This window comes from Centruroides sculpturatus, unplaced genomic scaffold, assembly GCF_000671375.1.
Source record: "Centruroides sculpturatus isolate CEXI.00-Female unplaced genomic scaffold, Cexi_2.0 scaffold193, whole genome shotgun sequence".
NCBI classification, from domain to species: Eukaryota; Metazoa; Arthropoda; class Arachnida; order Scorpiones; family Buthidae; genus Centruroides; species Centruroides sculpturatus.
Genome location: NW_019384402.1, coordinates 464295 through 483099, shown reverse-complemented (window position 1 = coordinate 483099; position 18805 = coordinate 464295). Strand labels below are relative to the sequence as shown.

General features: G+C 22.4%; 1 protein-coding gene across 1 annotated transcript in view; it reads right to left on the bottom strand.

Moving 5' to 3' along the window:
* LOC111618680 (tyrosine-protein kinase Abl-like) overlaps positions 1 to 17440 on the bottom strand; it is a 128173-nt gene extending 110733 nt beyond the window's left edge. Inside the window, exon 1 of the mRNA XM_023360244.1 lies at positions 17070 to 17440. Within this exon, the coding sequence (XP_023216012.1) occupies positions 17070 to 17223 (154 nt within the window). The 5' untranslated portion in view covers positions 17224 to 17440. The remainder of the gene's footprint in view (positions 1 to 17069) is intronic.
* Positions 17441 to 18805: the final 1365 nt, after the last annotated feature.

The following is an 18805-nucleotide window of genomic DNA, read 5'->3' as shown; positions in this document are numbered from 1 at the left end:
TAAAAAATTTTAAAAAATTTTTTTTTTTTAAAATTTCATAAATATGAAATTTTTAAAAAAAATTTCATATTTTTCTGGAAAAAATATATGGAAAATTTCATATTTTTTCCATAAAAATTTCATTCCAGTCTATTATTAATTAAAAAAATCTGATGATATAATTGAATATATCAAAAATACTTTAAAGATTAATGCTCAGAGTATTTACAATTCTTGATATTTTATATTTTAAAATCATAAGATGGTCTTTTAGTTTCTACAGAAATATTTTTTTACAGACAATTTTTTGGATTTTGGATTTATTTCTAAAAACTTACTTTAAGGATAAATCCACATACAAAAACTTAAAAAAATATCATTATCACTTAGAGATTTATTATTTAAGAAACAAGTGTAATTCTAACCACAATGTAATGTTTATCATATGAAAATTACTGGTGAATTTCATGCAATGTTAAGGAAATTTTCAAATAAAAGTATTATCTTTTTTTGCAATTAGGCTATAAAAACAAAAGTATTTACTTAAAAATATAAGAATATATTTGGCATTAATCTTTTTACAAAATGTATAACCAGATTTGACTGTGTGTGTATGTAACATTAATTTAGATTAACGAGAAAAAAATAATGAGAAATAGTGCTAATTTTATTTGATTTTTAAAATGTTGTTTTTTAAATAAGTCATAAATCCAAATTGCATTGTAATTCTGAATTCAGAGTTAAAAATATGACTAATTGAAATACAAATGATAATACCTAACAGTAAAAACTCATCTTTTAAAGTAGATAATATGTTAAAATAAGATTTTCAGAAATATTTTAAAGATTACTTTACCAAAATTACTTTAAAAAATTTCAAAATTTTTTGTTTTCTAGGAATTTCAAAAATATACATTTTCAATAGTAACAAAGATATTCAAACTTCCAACTTCAATCTTAGTTCCTTAAAAAAATACTAAAAGTATTTATATCTGTCCCTTAAATATACCGTCTTGTATAATAACAAAGTAGGATTTGCATTCAAATACAGAAAATATTAATTATAAAAGTGATATGTTATACATATGACAGAGATTAAAAACATAAAATTAAACTTTGTTTTTTTTTCTAAATTAAAACAAAATAAAGAATAAAGGGAAGGAAGAAATTGTTTTAAACAGTTCCTTTAAAATAAACAAAGATAACAAACTTGATTCATAGCATTATTTTTAATCTTTATGAGGAATTAAAAAACTAAAATTTATTTATTTTTTATTATAATGTTGTGAATATAATTTAAAAATAAATTTTGTTGAAGTTAATAGTTATCTGTTATGTTATCACTGTATAAAAAGCTGAAAACCGAAAAAATTATTTAATTAATCATTATTGATTAAATAACATTAATCCATATAAACATCTACTGTATATAAGTGTATGTACACATGATATCACAATTTATTTTCTTAAAGAAACTTAGTCAAGTTTCTTGAAGAAAATAAATTGTGTAAAAATAAATATTTATCTTATTTATGAAAAATAGAATTAAATGAATATTGGTATTTTTCCTTTAAAAAAACTTCATTTTAGAAATATATCATGCACTGTACTTCCTTTGTGTATATATTTATCTTATAAATAAAGCAATTATACCTGATAACATACAAATATGTAAATAAAGTTTTTCAAGTAAATCCATGTTTAATATCAATGTTTTCATACATATAATATAGAGAATCTTTGGTGAACAGAACAACATTGCTTTTAAAGTTAAAAAAAATAATAATTTTTGCAGGTAAATTAGAATCACATTTTAAATTCTCAATATTTATTAGACACATCTATACAGTGTGTGCAATCTTTGTAATTAATTAAAATTTAATTCAAAAATGTAAGTTATCTTCATTTTGAAATTTTTCTAAATTTCTAAACTTGAATAATTTTAAAATAATTTAATATACTTTCTTAAAACATTTTTATAAGATTCTTAAAAATGTTTACACCATTTGCACTCTTGAAAATACTTTTGTTTGGATTACATAAAAATACTTGTAAATTTTAACTTCATTTTTTTAAAGATGTTTATCATCAAATATTACTTACAATAAGATTTCCTTAATACTTTTAGAAAAATGCATTAAAAAAATTCTTTATTCTGATAAAGGACATTCATTTTCTTTCCTTGTTATGAGGATTAAACTAAACTAACTATACCAATCGAACAATCATTAATTTTCTTATATTTATGTATATTTTTATTCATCTTCAATGTTGTTTTTAATGGCAACAGTTTGACAATTTCTTGTAAAATACATATAATTATCTGTTTAGATATTTTATATAGAATTTTTCAAAAACATCATGAAAAATCTCGCTATATTGATGAACTATTTGACTTTGAAGATTATATATATATATATACATACACACACAACACACACAGAATAATGCATATGTTTCTCAAAGCTCATTAAAGGGGATATGTTTAAATTATTATGTATGCTATATCTATTGTATGAAAATATAAATATTAATCTTGACTGATGATAAACTTTGCAAAAAAATGTTGGTTTTATGAAACTGAAAAACAGGAAAGACAATTTTTGACAATTTGGTAATATAATTAACCTTAATTTATAAAACTAACCATAAATAAATTCAATAGTTTCATAGCATAAAAATAGATATACTATAACTATCCAATTAGAAATCAAATAAATTAATAGTCCATTTGTTCATAAAAGAATATCAACAATGATAATCAAAAATTTCTTAAATAAAAAGTTTTTGTAAAAAAGTTTATTTAATAACTTAAAGTTCCATTCACTCATTTTTTTATTCTTATACATTGTGTAACAATTATTAATTAAAAGCCAGAAACACAGACCCAAACTTTTCCAAACCTATCCTAGTTAAAAATTCTGTTTTAATGCAATTACCAGAATACAAAACAGCTTTATGTTCAGAAGTCTCTCTCTCTCTCTTTTTTTTTTTTTTATTATTATTATTAAAAAATGTTCTTGAGCTTTTAATCCTCCACTTTCAATTCATTTTAAATGTGAAAGTGACTAAATTGAATTTAGAATTTAAATGATTCTGAATATACTATTGTTTTAAATAAAAAAAAAATTACAAAGTAAATGCATAATTTATAAATGTTTTCCTCTTCTATAAATATATCTAATAATTCTATGAATCAGCAACATAAGTAAAATAGAACAATGGATAAGTATACAAAATCATAGAAAGTTTAAGCTTTAAGATAATACATATGTAAGTAATTTGTAGAACTGTGAAAAAATTTAGATATGTTTTATGAAAATTTTAGAAATAAGTATGTCCACAAAAATTCAAAAGAAAATAATCTAGTAAAAAGTTTTTATTTAATATGTATTTATACCTACTTCAAATATGTTTACAAAAAGTGAAAGATTATCAACAATCATTGATAATTCAAAATAATTAAATATATATTTTTTTAACTTTACCTTTAATGATTTTAAAGTTATGATCTCTCATGTTTTGTTCAAATCATTATAACTAAAGTAATTAATTTAAAAAATTATTATAGAATTATGTGTATGTGAAAGAAATGCAAGTTTATTACATGTAAATATTTTTGAATGAAGCAAAGAGAGTTAAGAAATATATCGATTAAAAACTTTACTCCTAAATGAAGTAATTTATGCAGTGCATTTTCAATATATATTTTTAAGAGTTTGAAATAATATATACAAAACTTTGAACACATAATATATAAAAACACAATAATATAAACATAAAATTACTAAGAATCATTATAAAATTCACAATTAGAATATAAAAAGAAATTCTATAATATTTTAAATTTTACAAAGATCACTTATGGAACTTTATCAAATAATAATTTCTATAATCAAAGATGTACATAATAATTTCAATAAAACAGAAAAACAGATCCTTTAATTACTTATAAGTTGTTTCCTAATTCTCTAAAACAGGTAACTGTCTTAACAAATAATTTAAGATCAATACCTTGAAATAACAATAAATGTTTTGAAAGATAATTTGTAACAGTGAATTGTTCTAACTTTTCATATCAAGTACCTTTAATTATATATAGCCTTTATATATAATTTAGTTAAAAAAATCAAAAATACAATAAAACATATTAAAACCTTTTATATAGGAAAGTGTTGCTATCGTTTAATTATTTAATTCAAGGATTATCATCGTTTATCTGAATTGAGAAACTGGTTCTAAGAAATTGGAAACATGAATAAACCAAATTTTTGTGAAATCTCACCAATTAAGTCTGTAAACTTATTTAATTACGACTTGAATTTTTAAAATTTAATCAACCAAAATATATAATTTTTTTTTATTTATTAATGCTAACTTGTTACGTACGCTCTTGAAAACAGCTAACATTTAATATGAAATAATAATAAAACCAAGTTTTTTTCTAAACTGTAATATAAATTTGATATCGCGTAATTGACTTATTATTTATCATCATCCACATATAGTTTTGTAAAGTATACCCTACGATTTCAAATCAACCTATAAAATAAGCTTTAATATAATAAAACATAACACAAATAAGAAAAACTTATTTAATATTTACAAATTGATAATCATAAAATTATCTAATTTTGAGCATTAAAACATGGCTTACATTTTAAATAATTAATTACTTTTAAAAGGAAATTCAAGCAGCTCATAACAATCTCATGTTTCATATTTTATTTTCAATGATTTTTTTTTCTTTTTTTTTCCTTTGGTTCATCTTAAACACTTTTTATTATTTGTATATAATTATTTTCTCAATAATATAATATAGTTTGTCACATTTATAATGAATAAAACATAAAAATCATCTAAAGATGTTTATCATCAAATATTACTTACAATAAGATTTCCTTAATACTTTTAGAAAAATGCATTAAAAAAATTCTTTATTCTGATAAAGGACATTCATTTTCTTTCCTTGTTATGAGGATTAAACTAAACTAACTATACCAATCGAACAATCATTAATTTTCTTATATTTATGTATATTTTTATTCATCTTCAATGTTGTTTTTAATGGCAACAGTTTGACAATTTCTTGTAAAATACATATAATTATCTGTTTAGATATTTTATATAGAATTTTTCAAAAAAATCATGAAAAATCTCGCTATATTGATGAACTATTTGACTTTGAAGATTATATATATATATATACATACACACACAACACACACAGAATAATGCATATGTTTCTCAAAGCTCATTAAAGGGGATATGTTTAAATTATTATGTATGCTATATCTATTGTATGAAAATATAAATATTAATCTTGACTGATGATAAACTTTGCAAAAAAATGTTGGTTTTATGAAACTGAAAAACAGGAAAGACAATTTTTGACAATTTGGTAATATAATTAACCTTAATTTATAAAACTAACCATAAATAAATTCAATAGTTTCATAGCATAAAAATAGATATACTATAACTATCCAATTAGAAATCAAATAAATTAATAGTCCATTTGTTCATAAAAGAATATCAACAATGATAATCAAAAATTTCTTAAATAAAAAGTTTTTGTAAAAAAGTTTATTTAATAACTTAAAGTTCCATTCACTCATTTTTTTATTCTTATACATTGTGTAACAATTATTAATTAAAAGCCAGAAACACAGACCCAAACTTTTCCAAACCTATCCNTATAACGGACATCGAACGTCTTTAGAAGCTGATTAGAACCTGAAGCAGAACCCAGAAGGGGTTCGAAAACGTTTGTTTTCCGATCTTTTGCATGATCACACCGTAATTGGTTCAGGTGTGTCGATTTTTTGTAGTAGTTCCGGTGTGATAGATAGTGAATTTATTAAATCTAGAAATGTACAATAAAGAATAAATTTTAGTGATAGAAACGGCGAATTTCATCTAGAAAAAAGGAAAATAATGTATACAGTTCAACAAATGGATACTACATACAGCGCAAGGATAATATAAACTTGTGCTGTACGAGTGTCATTGCATATTTAATGTTGATTGATGAGGGGCTATACACCCGAAACGTGTAAAAGTACCCGTATCAACTGAATAAAGAGGAAAAACGCCAAGTGTTTTAATAATAACACAGTCTTGTGTTCAATAGTTAATAAAGAAATCATTTCTATTTTCCCATTATTTCTGAAATGTAAAAGCTTCTTCTTCAAATGCTATAAATTTAAATACAATTACCTGATAAACATTTATCAAATAAAACTTTTTTAAACTGCATAATAATTATAATAATGTAGTATTTTGCCTTTTGCAAAGCAATAAAAATTATTACTATTGACTATATATTTAATTTGTCATATACAATAATTCTCTGTGAATAACTTGTGAGTTATTTGTTTAAAAGTAAATTTGAAAAATGTGACTTTGAGTTATGTTATAAGGATAAGCTTGAAGAGTTGATTCTGAGTGTTTTCCATTCCAGAAGTAAAAAATTTTGGGAGATTCAACATTTTTTATTCTCAGTAATATCAAAATGCTGTTGCCTATTTTTTAGTCTTATGTTTTAATATATACCCCAAAAATTGATCATCATGTCAAGTAAATACAGGAGTTGGCCTCAATGCAGAAATCTATGAGAACACAAATATTTATGCATTATATTGAAATTAGTTTTATTAATTTGCATTTACAACCAAAATTGTGTTTATTTTTAATGTAATAGCACTTGAAATAAAAAAGTGGTTTCATACAAATAGTTATTATTGGTTTATTTAATGACAATTACTGGTGACAGATTATTTAGTGAATTGTTACCAACAATTTATTATTCTAACTATTAATAATTAAATTTCAAACTTGTCTGAAGATGAAGCTTTTCAGCTTCAAAAACATTAATAGAAAATAAAAAAGTACTTCAAAAATAGATGATTGAATTAAATGATTTCACCAAACAGAAACATGCATAAAAATAAAAGTTACTAGAATACTAAAATAAGAATTTGGAATGTGGAGTCCAAAATATCCTTTCTAGAAATATGCATCTTCTTTGTGCTTTGTTTTTTAGTGTGTAAATCAATGAAAATATAGAATAAAAACAGTTGTTTCATTTCATTTACTTCAATTTTAAAATTACATATTACAATAATTTAATGATTTTGATATTTTGAGAAATAAATGATAGAAACATGAAGTTCTTACACAAATAACTACATTTTAATAGCCATTTTATCATACAATAGAATTTTTCAATTATGTTTAATGTTAAAATGTTCCTGGATAATAAAGAATCTAATATAAATTCATTACTATTACCATAGTTTACATCCAACTTTTAAAAAGAAAATTAACATTCTTATAAATTTTATACAATACTTTTTTAATTTATGACTTTCTAATGCAATTCTTTATTTCTATTAAATTATTCTAAACAAATTTAAAGTATTTCATCACATCCAAGACATGTATGTAAAAATACTTATATAACCTATTTTCAAAAACTCAATTAAATTTATGAAGTAAAAATTATGGAAGAATAATTATGATGATCATGATAATGATGGGTCTTGATCTATTGTACTGTAATACATTTCATCAGAAAAATTTCTAATGCATAGTAAGATATATGAAAAAATTGCAACACGAAATAATTCTAAAAAACCTTAAAACATAATAGTCTGAAGACTTAATGCAATAATCACTAAATATTGTCAAAAATCTCCATGTTATTCATACAACTATTAGTAAATTCTTACTAAATTGAATAATTAGCCCAATATTTTATTCTGAAGATTTTTGATAATATTTGATATTTTATGTTCTAACAAATTATAAAAGTTTAAAAGATATTTTTAAAAAATTCAGTTTTATATTTATTGCAATTTTCTAGATTTATTTCCTCCAGTTGTTTTCCTTATTTCTATCTTGTTAAATAAATTATTTACAAAATCTTATAAATTGTAATTTACTTGATTAAGAATGTAAACACATTATTGAATAAATATATAATATATAAATTTATATGCATGGTAATTTTCTTTTTATTTAAAAACAGTTATTTTTTTGTGTGTAAATCAGAATTGGTGTAATACATTGATTTGTTATCCAAATAAACTTATTACATCAAAAACTACAATACTCACTGCACAAAATACATTAAATAAAAACTGAAAATTAAATCTGATTATGAAATTATCATAAATAAAAGCTATGTAACTATATCTTGGTGTTCATGTTTAATTTCAAAAATATCAGTTTCTATAAATGATTTCAACAAGTAATAACTATCAATGACAGTCAGATTTAACTAAAATCAAAGGAAATCAGAAAATAATTTTTAAAATTTATCTGTAATTAAACAATTTTAAAATAATGTATTTTTATATGTATTTTAAAGATTTAATAATTTTAAGAATATCATAAAATTTAAAACGTGAAAAAATTTTGATAGAAGCCAGTTTCAAAACTGTTTTGAAGTCAGTAAAATTAATGTTTTATTATTGCATTTTATTAATATTAATAAAATACTACAATAAATATTAGCTAAGATTCACTAATAAGCCTGTATCATATATTATTCTAGCCAATAAGAGGTCAGTGTTTCATTGACGTTGGTAAACACTAAAGTAATTTATTGAACAGCATATGAAAACTATCTTTTTTAAAATTAATTTATGCTCATTTTTAGTTTAATTTTAAAACTGAAACATGAGTAATGAGTGGTGTTATTTTAAAAAAGTCAAGGATGATAAATTGGTGCTATGTACAAATTGTAATGTTACACTGAAATTTTCTGGTAGTACATCAGTTATGTGCAATCATCTTAAATCCAAGCATATTTTACTGCTAACTAAAAGTCAATAAAGGCAAGTAAACACAATAATAATAATACTAATTTCATTGTCTGTTCAAAACTGGTTTTCAGTTTCTGGTAAAATTGCAGTTTACCAAAAACTAGTTTTCTTGCAGCACTAAATATAATTTATGTTTTTCTAGAAAAACATATCAATTTCCAAAATATAAATAAACAAAGCAATAGAAAACATATACAATAGTAAGTTACTAGATCATTACAGTAAAAATTTATCAGATCAAGTAGAAGATATTCTCAATATTCTTGCTGAAATATAAACACTTTTTAAAAATTAACAAACTGAATAAGATCTATGAAACTGTATTAGAATAGATAAATGCTCAGAAATTTCAAACAAGCTAATACAAAAAGATCAGTTTCTAAATTTAAACAGCTTAGCAGAAAAATAGCAAGATTTATAAAAATCACTTATAAATAAGGATGATTTATTATAAGTTTTTTCTCCTAATTTTTAATTTCAAAAGAAAATAAAAAAATGTTAATGATATGGTTAGCAAGTGTGCACTGTACCTGTACACTTGCTAATGTGAACCACATTTAATCCGAACTAATGGGATGACTAATCGAAATCAGTATCAAGAATCAGAAGAATTGAGCATTTTCAGTAATCAGAATCTGTATCAGAATTAAGAGAAATTTATCATGATTTCCAATTCTTAAAATGATTCTTTAACATTTAAAACAAAATTAATTTTTTGTTTCAGTCAATAAAATTGCTTAAATTATGATCATTATCAATCAAGTATTATTATACTCATTTTGTGTGCTAAGGTAAAGAATATAGTTATTTCACATTGCCAGTTAAGACACAATGTGAAATTAAACAAATGCATTATGTGAAACATGTTATGTGAAAACCTGAAACTGTGATACAAATAACTGCAACACATACATTCAAAAATAACAAGTAACAAGTTTGGCATTTTTAAAGGTTTTTTGGTAGATGGAAAAATCTTTGGAATCCCAAACACTATTCGGAATTATACTTGGCATAAATTAAATTCTCCATTAATGTACTGTCAGGATTAATAATAATTAGAAGTAGATCTTAGTTTTGTCCAAACTGCTGTCAAAATTTTATTATTAAAATGCTTTTAATATACTCAGCTTATTTATGTCTCCATGTATATTTTGACATTGCATCCATATCAAAAATCTTAATCCATCAATTGATTATACCAAACAAGAAAGTGATGATGTAATTGCTGCTGAGTTTTAAATAAAGTTTTTAGAGTAAATCTTTTCAGTATACTGTTAAGTATGATTGATTTCTAAAGTAATAATTCAACTTATAACATTTCAGGGTAAAAATGACAACAGAATAAATTTATATCATTTGTCACATTTATGAAAGCCAATTGACAAGTTTGAATGAAAACAATTTGGTATCCTTGCAAGTAATTATGTGAATATCACTATATGTTGCAAGTTCTCAGATTATATTCAACTACAATTTTGAAAAGAAACAGAATTGAGACTTTTAGTGGAATTGGCATTGCTATCAGAATCATTAGAAATTTAAGTATTGTCTCATTACTAATTCCAACCAATTTTGTTCACATCCCTGCTAAATGTTCAGCAAAAAATAAAAACAAAAATTGCAGATTACTTTTTGTTGATTTCAAAAACATAACAAATTTATAAAATTAACATATACTACATATTTTAACATAAATGTATTTATCAAATACAGTGAAACAATATTTTACATATAGAATGTATAGTTTTTTGTAGTGCTTTATGATTTTTTCTTTAAATGTAACCTAATTAATTGAACCTTCCACCAATCTAAACAATGCTGTACGATAATTGCTTTGGGTCAACAAGTATTTACTGAATACGAAATAACAATATGGAGAAATGCACAGAAATATATTTCATAAGATATTAAGTCCAGCAAAATAACTTTGTGCATGCTCTACCATTCACAGATCCTTTGAATGACCATTAAATATGTAGAAAATCTTATACCATCAAATAGATAACTTTGTTAAATGACAAATATAAATTCTTCATATCAGAACTAAATATCTATAACTTGAACACTTTTCTTTGAATAATTATCAGAGATGAAAGCACTACTATCTTATATTTAAATAAGTCTTGTAAGAACCAATGAATGTATGACAGAACCAAGTATGGTTTCCTATACACAACTGTAATATAATTTGTCCCTTAGTGCCATTATATTAATATCTAGGAAATAGACAAAAGACACGTGCCTGTTTGACCTCATGTACTCCTATTTCACTTTGATTCATTTTATTAATGAAATCTGTGTAGACATTTGGATCTTTCCATATTAACAACATATTGTCTAAACAAAGTTGTAATGTGAGTTATACAAGCATTCAGCAAATACATCTCTACAAATAAGTGAAGTTCTGCAAAATCACTTTACTACTGGGGATGCAATAAATGCCCCTCATGATTGTAAATAAAACTTTTCATTAAATACAAAATAAGATGAATATACTATTGTTTGAACAAGAGTTATGGCTTCTACTTATCAACTTTTCAGTGCTTCATAGAGTAACCTCACTGTTAACATATAGAGTGCCTCTAATTTTAATGATGGAAATAAGTTTTTTTTATCCAACAAACTAAAAATCTTACAGATTAAGAGGTTGAGGTCTCTTAATTTCTTCTTTATTTGATAAAGATTATGAATTACATATGAGTTCTTAGTCAAATGAGTCTTTATAAGCATGGTTAATCTTTCTTTTATGGATAATTGTTTTAAATATTTGATCTCATAGCAATGAATTGATTTTGAACGTAAAAAAAAGACACAAAAAATAAAGGAAAGACTCCAAAAAATAACCTCTAACTTTTTGAATGTTAATGCTAGGCTAGCATAAGAGATTTTCATGTTAACTGTGCATGATATGACAAAATAAGTTTGAACATGTTTGAATTCTTCTTAAATGTCTACCCAAATTTTTAAAGAAACTTTGAAATACATTTTGGAATGCTGTTTAGAATGTAAAATTAAATCCAGTGAGTATGTACAATAGATATGATGATAAGATGTACAGTACAAGTGTCAAAAGATGTTTTATCTGAAATTTCCATTAAATATTGGATTCCTTTACTAAAATAACATTATTGTTTTGCTTGATTAGAAAAGTGGAGTCAAAAATAATAAAGTATGAACTATGATTATACTTCTTATGTATGGTTAATATTGATCCAATCTTAAGGAATTTTAAGCTTTATATTACACTATAAATAGTTTGTAGATTACTCTGCTTCTATTTCTTTATATATTAAATAGAAAAATATGAAATTTTTAAAAAAAATTTCATATTTTTTAAAAATNTCATTCCAGTCTATTATTAATTAAAAAAATCTGATGATATAATTGAATATATCAAAAATACTTTAAAGATTAATGCTCAGAGTATTTACAATTCTTGATATTTTATATTTTAAAATCATAAGATGGTCTTTTAGTTTCTACAGAAATATTTTTTTACAGACAATTTTTTGGATTTTGGATTTATTTCTAAAAACTTACTTTAAGGATAAATCCACATACAAAAACTTAAAAAAATATCATTATCACTTAGAGATTTATTATTTAAGAAACAAGTGTAATTCTAACCACAATGTAATGTTTATCATATGAAAATTACTGGTGAATTTCATGCAATGTTAAGGAAATTTTCAAATAAAAGTATTATCTTTTTTTGCAATTAGGCTATAAAAACAAAAGTATTTACTTAAAAATATAAGAATATATTTGGCATTAATCTTTTTACAAAATGTATAACCAGATTTGACTGTGTGTGTATGTAACATTAATTTAGATTAACGAGAAAAAAATAATGAGAAATAGTGCTAATTTTATTTGATTTTTAAAATGTTGTTTTTTAAATAAGTCATAAATCCAAATTGCATTGTAATTCTGAATTCAGAGTTAAAAATATGACTAATTGAAATACAAATGATAATACCTAACAGTAAAAACTCATCTTTTAAAGTAGATAATATGTTAAAATAAGATTTTCAGAAATATTTTAAAGATTACTTTACCAAAATTACTTTAAAAAATTTCAAAATTTTTTGTTTTCTAGGAATTTCAAAAATATACATTTTCAATAGTAACAAAGATATTCAAACTTCCAACTTCAATCTTAGTTCCTTAAAAAAATACTAAAAGTATTTATATCTGTCCCTTAAATATACCGTCTTGTATAATAACAAAGTAGGATTTGCATTCAAATACAGAAAATATTAATTATAAAAGTGATATGTTATACATATGACAGAGATTAAAAACATAAAATTAAACTTTGTTTTTTTTTCTAAATTAAAACAAAATAAAGAATAAAGGGAAGGAAGAAATTGTTTTAAACAGTTCCTTTAAAATAAACAAAGATAACAAACTTGATTCATAGCATTATTTTTAATCTTTATGAGGAATTAAAAAACTAAAATTTATTTATTTTTTATTATAATGTTGTGAATATAATTTAAAAATAAATTTTGTTGAAGTTAATAGTTATCTGTTATGTTATCACTGTATAAAAAGCTGAAAACCGAAAAAATTATTTAATTAATCATTATTGATTAAATAACATTAATCCATATAAACATCTACTGTATATAAGTGTATGTACACATGATATCACAATTTATTTTCTTAAAGAAACTTAGTCAAGTTTCTTGAAGAAAATAAATTGTGTAAAAATAAATATTTATCTTATTTATGAAAAATAGAATTAAATGAATATTGGTATTTTTCCTTTAAAAAAACTTCATTTTAGAAATATATCATGCACTGTACTTCCTTTGTGTATATATTTATCTTATAAATAAAGCAATTATACCTGATAACATACAAATATGTAAATAAAGTTTTTCAAGTAAATCCATGTTTAATATCAATGTTTTCATACATATAATATAGAGAATCTTTGGTGAACAGAACAACATTGCTTTTAAAGTTAAAAAAAATAATAATTTTTGCAGGTAAATTAGAATCACATTTTAAATTCTCAATATTTATTAGACACATCTATACAGTGTGTGCAATCTTTGTAATTAATTAAAATTTAATTCAAAAATGTAAGTTATCTTCATTTTGAAATTTTTCTAAATTTCTAAACTTGAATAATTTTAAAATAATTTAATATACTTTCTTAAAACATTTTTATAAGATTCTTAAAAATGTTTACACCATTTGCACTCTTGAAAATACTTTTGTTTGGATTACATAAAAATACTTGTAAATTTTAACTTCATTTTTTTAAAGATGTTTATCATCAAATATTACTTACAATAAGATTTCCTTAATACTTTTAGAAAAATGCATTAAAAAAATTCTTTATTCTGATAAAGGACATTCATTTTCTTTCCTTGTTATGAGGATTAAACTAAACTAACTATACCAATCGAACAATCATTAATTTTCTTATATTTATGTATATTTTTATTCATCTTCAATGTTGTTTTTAATGGCAACAGTTTGACAATTTCTTGTAAAATACATATAATTATCTGTTTAGATATTTTATATAGAATTTTTCAAAAACATCATGAAAAATCTCGCTATATTGATGAACTATTTGACTTTGAAGATTATATATATATATATACATACACACACAACACACACAGAATAATGCATATGTTTCTCAAAGCTCATTAAAGGGGATATGTTTAAATTATTATGTATGCTATATCTATTGTATGAAAATATAAATATTAATCTTGACTGATGATAAACTTTGCAAAAAAATGTTGGTTTTATGAAACTGAAAAACAGGAAAGACAATTTTTGACAATTTGGTAATATAATTAACCTTAATTTATAAAACTAACCATAAATAAATTCAATAGTTTCATAGCATAAAAATAGATATACTATAACTATCCAATTAGAAATCAAATAAATTAATAGTCCATTTGTTCATAAAAGAATATCAACAATGATAATCAAAAATTTCTTAAATAAAAAGTTTTTGTAAAAAAGTTTATTTAATAACTTAAAGTTCCATTCACTCATTTTTTTATTCTTATACATTGTGTAACAATTATTAATTAAAAGCCAGAAACACAGACCCAAACTTTTCCAAACCTATCCTAGTTAAAAATTCTGTTTTAATGCAATTACCAGAATACAAAACAGCTTTATGTTCAGAAGTCTCTCTCTCTCTCTTTTTTTTTTTTTTATTATTATTATTAAAAAATGTTCTTGAGCTTTTAATCCTCCACTTTCAATTCATTTTAAATGTGAAAGTGACTAAATTGAATTTAGAATTTAAATGATTCTGAATATACTATTGTTTTAAATAAAAAAAAAATTACAAAGTAAATGCATAATTTATAAATGTTTTCCTCTTCTATAAATATATCTAATAATTCTATGAATCAGCAACATAAGTAAAATAGAACAATGGATAAGTATACAAAATCATAGAAAGTTTAAGCTTTAAGATAATACATATGTAAGTAATTTGTAGAACTGTGAAAAAATTTAGATATGTTTTATGAAAATTTTAGAAATAAGTATGTCCACAAAAATTCAAAAGAAAATAATCTAGTAAAAAGTTTTTATTTAATATGTATTTATACCTACTTCAAATATGTTTACAAAAAGTGAAAGATTATCAACAATCATTGATAATTCAAAATAATTAAATATATATTTTTTTAACTTTACCTTTAATGATTTTAAAGTTATGATCTCTCATGTTTTGTTCAAATCATTATAACTAAAGTAATTAATTTAAAAAATTATTATAGAATTATGTGTATGTGAAAGAAATGCAAGTTTATTACATGTAAATATTTTTGAATGAAGCAAAGAGAGTTAAGAAATATATCGATTAAAAACTTTACTCCTAAATGAAGTAATTTATGCAGTGCATTTTCAATATATATTTTTAAGAGTTTGAAATAATATATACAAAACTTTGAACACATAATATATAAAAACACAATAATATAAACATAAAATTACTAAGAATCATTATAAAATTCACAATTAGAATATAAAAAGAAATTCTATAATATTTTAAATTTTACAAAGATCACTTATGGAACTTTATCAAATAATAATTTCTATAATCAAAGATGTACATAATAATTTCAATAAAACAGAAAAACAGATCCTTTAATTACTTATAAGTTGTTTCCTAATTCTCTAAAACAGGTAACTGTCTTAACAAATAATTTAAGATCAATACCTTGAAATAACAATAAATGTTTTGAAAGATAATTTGTAACAGTGAATTGTTCTAACTTTTCATATCAAGTACCTTTAATTATATATAGCCTTTATATATAATTTAGTTAAAAAAATCAAAAATACAATAAAACATATTAAAACCTTTTATATAGGAAAGTGTTGCTATCGTTTAATTATTTAATTCAAGGATTATCATCGTTTATCTGAATTGAGAAACTGGTTCTAAGAAATTGGAAACATGAATAAACCAAATTTTTGTGAAATCTCACCAATTAAGTCTGTAAACTTATTTAATTACGACTTGAATTTTTAAAATTTAATCAACCAAAATATATAATTTTTTTTTATTTATTAATGCTAACTTGTTACGTACGCTCTTGAAAACAGCTAACATTTAATATGAAATAATAATAAAACCAAGTTTTTTTCTAAACTGTAATATAAATTTGATATCGCGTAATTGACTTATTATTTATCATCATCCACATATAGTTTTGTAAAGTATACCCTACGATTTCAAATCAACCTATAAAATAAGCTTTAATATAATAAAACATAACACAAATAAGAAAAACTTATTTAATATTTACAAATTGATAATCATAAAATTATCTAATTTTGAGCATTAAAACATGGCTTACATTTTAAATAATTAATTACTTTTAAAAGGAAATTCAAGCAGCTCATAACAATCTCATGTTTCATATTTTATTTTCAATGATTTTTTTTTCTTTTTTTTTCCTTTGGTTCATCTTAAACACTTTTTATTATTTGTATATAATTATTTTCTCAATAATATAATATAGTTTGTCACATTTATAATGAATAAAACATAAAAATCATCAGAAAAGATGAATTAAACTAGAAGTTTTTGAAAGAAATTTTTCTGTAATGGTAACTTTTAATGTTTTAATTTCACATATGAATTGTTTTTTAAATAAATATGATATTTGTCGACTGAACTGGACGGAGTATTTAACAATTAAGATGTAGGAGAGAATGAAAATAATTAACACATAATTATATAAAGAGGATACACACCATTATGTTCAGTAAATATATTTCCTGATCCAGTTGATGATATTCTCGAATCTTTTGTTCCTTTATATTTATGATGTTTATTTGTTTTATTCGCATTATGTCCACTACCAACAGATGATGTACTGCGGTTTTCTTTACCTTGTTGTGCACCCATTGCCTGGTGCCTCGAAACACTTAACCAGGCACGAATACTGCTATAAACCAAAATGTAAATAACACATTACGCTGGTTACGTATCCATTGAATCGTATTTGGTTCTGATAAGAGGTACACTACCGTACTACTTGTCCTCATTCAAACCTCCTTAGTGTCTTATCCGCCATCTTGTTTCTTCCGGAAGCTAACAGTAATCTCGAACCGGATGAGTCACTCTGTTAGATCATTCCAGGAAGAATAATGTGATTGTGAACCGCTTCAATGTCATTAACATCGAAAATTTTTTTTTCGTTTTTTTTAATTAAATTTTTACTAAATCTTCGGTGTATTATCTAATTATTATTTTTTTAAATTATTTTTTATGTAATTAAAAATATTTTGCCATAATTAAATAAATTTTATAAATTTTAAATAAACAGATTAAAAAATAAAAATAATAATTTAAAAAAAAAGCATTCCTAGCGCTAGAAATGGCGAGGATTTTAATTCTGTATAATAAAATATGTTACAAGTTTAATGCATTTAAAAAGTTGCATAATTTACTTAATTTTTTTTTATTTTTTTGTTCTTGGTTCATTAAATAGCTTTGTATTGTTCCTTTGCTGACGTAAATAAGAAAGATATTTTTCTTTTTCCCCCACTTATCAAACGAGTTTTGCGATATTATCTCCATTTTAATTATTGTCAAATAAATCGAAATACCTACATTTACATGCAATTTTTAATTAATATTGAAAATAAAATTAACGTTAAGTTTTATTTTTAAATTGATTTTTTAAAGCATTATCGGAATATTTATTAAATGGAACTGAATTCAAACGCTATATGATATAAGAAAAACATTTTATTAACGTTCAAAACATAAATATTTTTATAACCTGCACTTATATTAAATTAAAAAAATATAATATTATCAATATAAATATTATTTCTTCTTTAATCTCTTCGAAAGGTTATTTTATTGTTTTTTTAATGTATTTCCTAAGTACAAATAGGATAAGATTGAAAAAATCGTTTATCATATTTACTAAAAATTTAATATATTATATAGATATATACATAAGTATTTTAATTTGATTTAGATTGAACTTGATATCAAATATTAAAGCGTTAAAAAAAACACTGTTTTTGCACGTCAAATACTATAGAATTATTTAAGAGTTTGATTTGCACTAGTAAATTTTCCACATGGCAGTTTTACCATTTTGTTCTGCGTTTCACGCTCTAAGTCAAGCATCAAATCTTTTATTAATTAATTATTACCATATTATATAATAAAAAGAAAGTTTTTAAGTGGATTTTAAATATATTTTATTAAAAATTAAATTTCTTACACTTTGTATATTAAATATACACATGTATATCCAATAGGCCTATGCCGATATATCCAATTAAGTAACAAATAACAATTATTTCTGCTAAATGTGAACGAAATATGACTTTAAACCATTAAAATATTGGAACTGCAATGGGATTATCAGTTATTATGTAGCATAAATGGTAAGAATTACAATGTAACACACAATGTAAAGTGCAGTTGAGATGTCAATGTTTCGTTGCGTTGGATTCGGGTGGTAGGA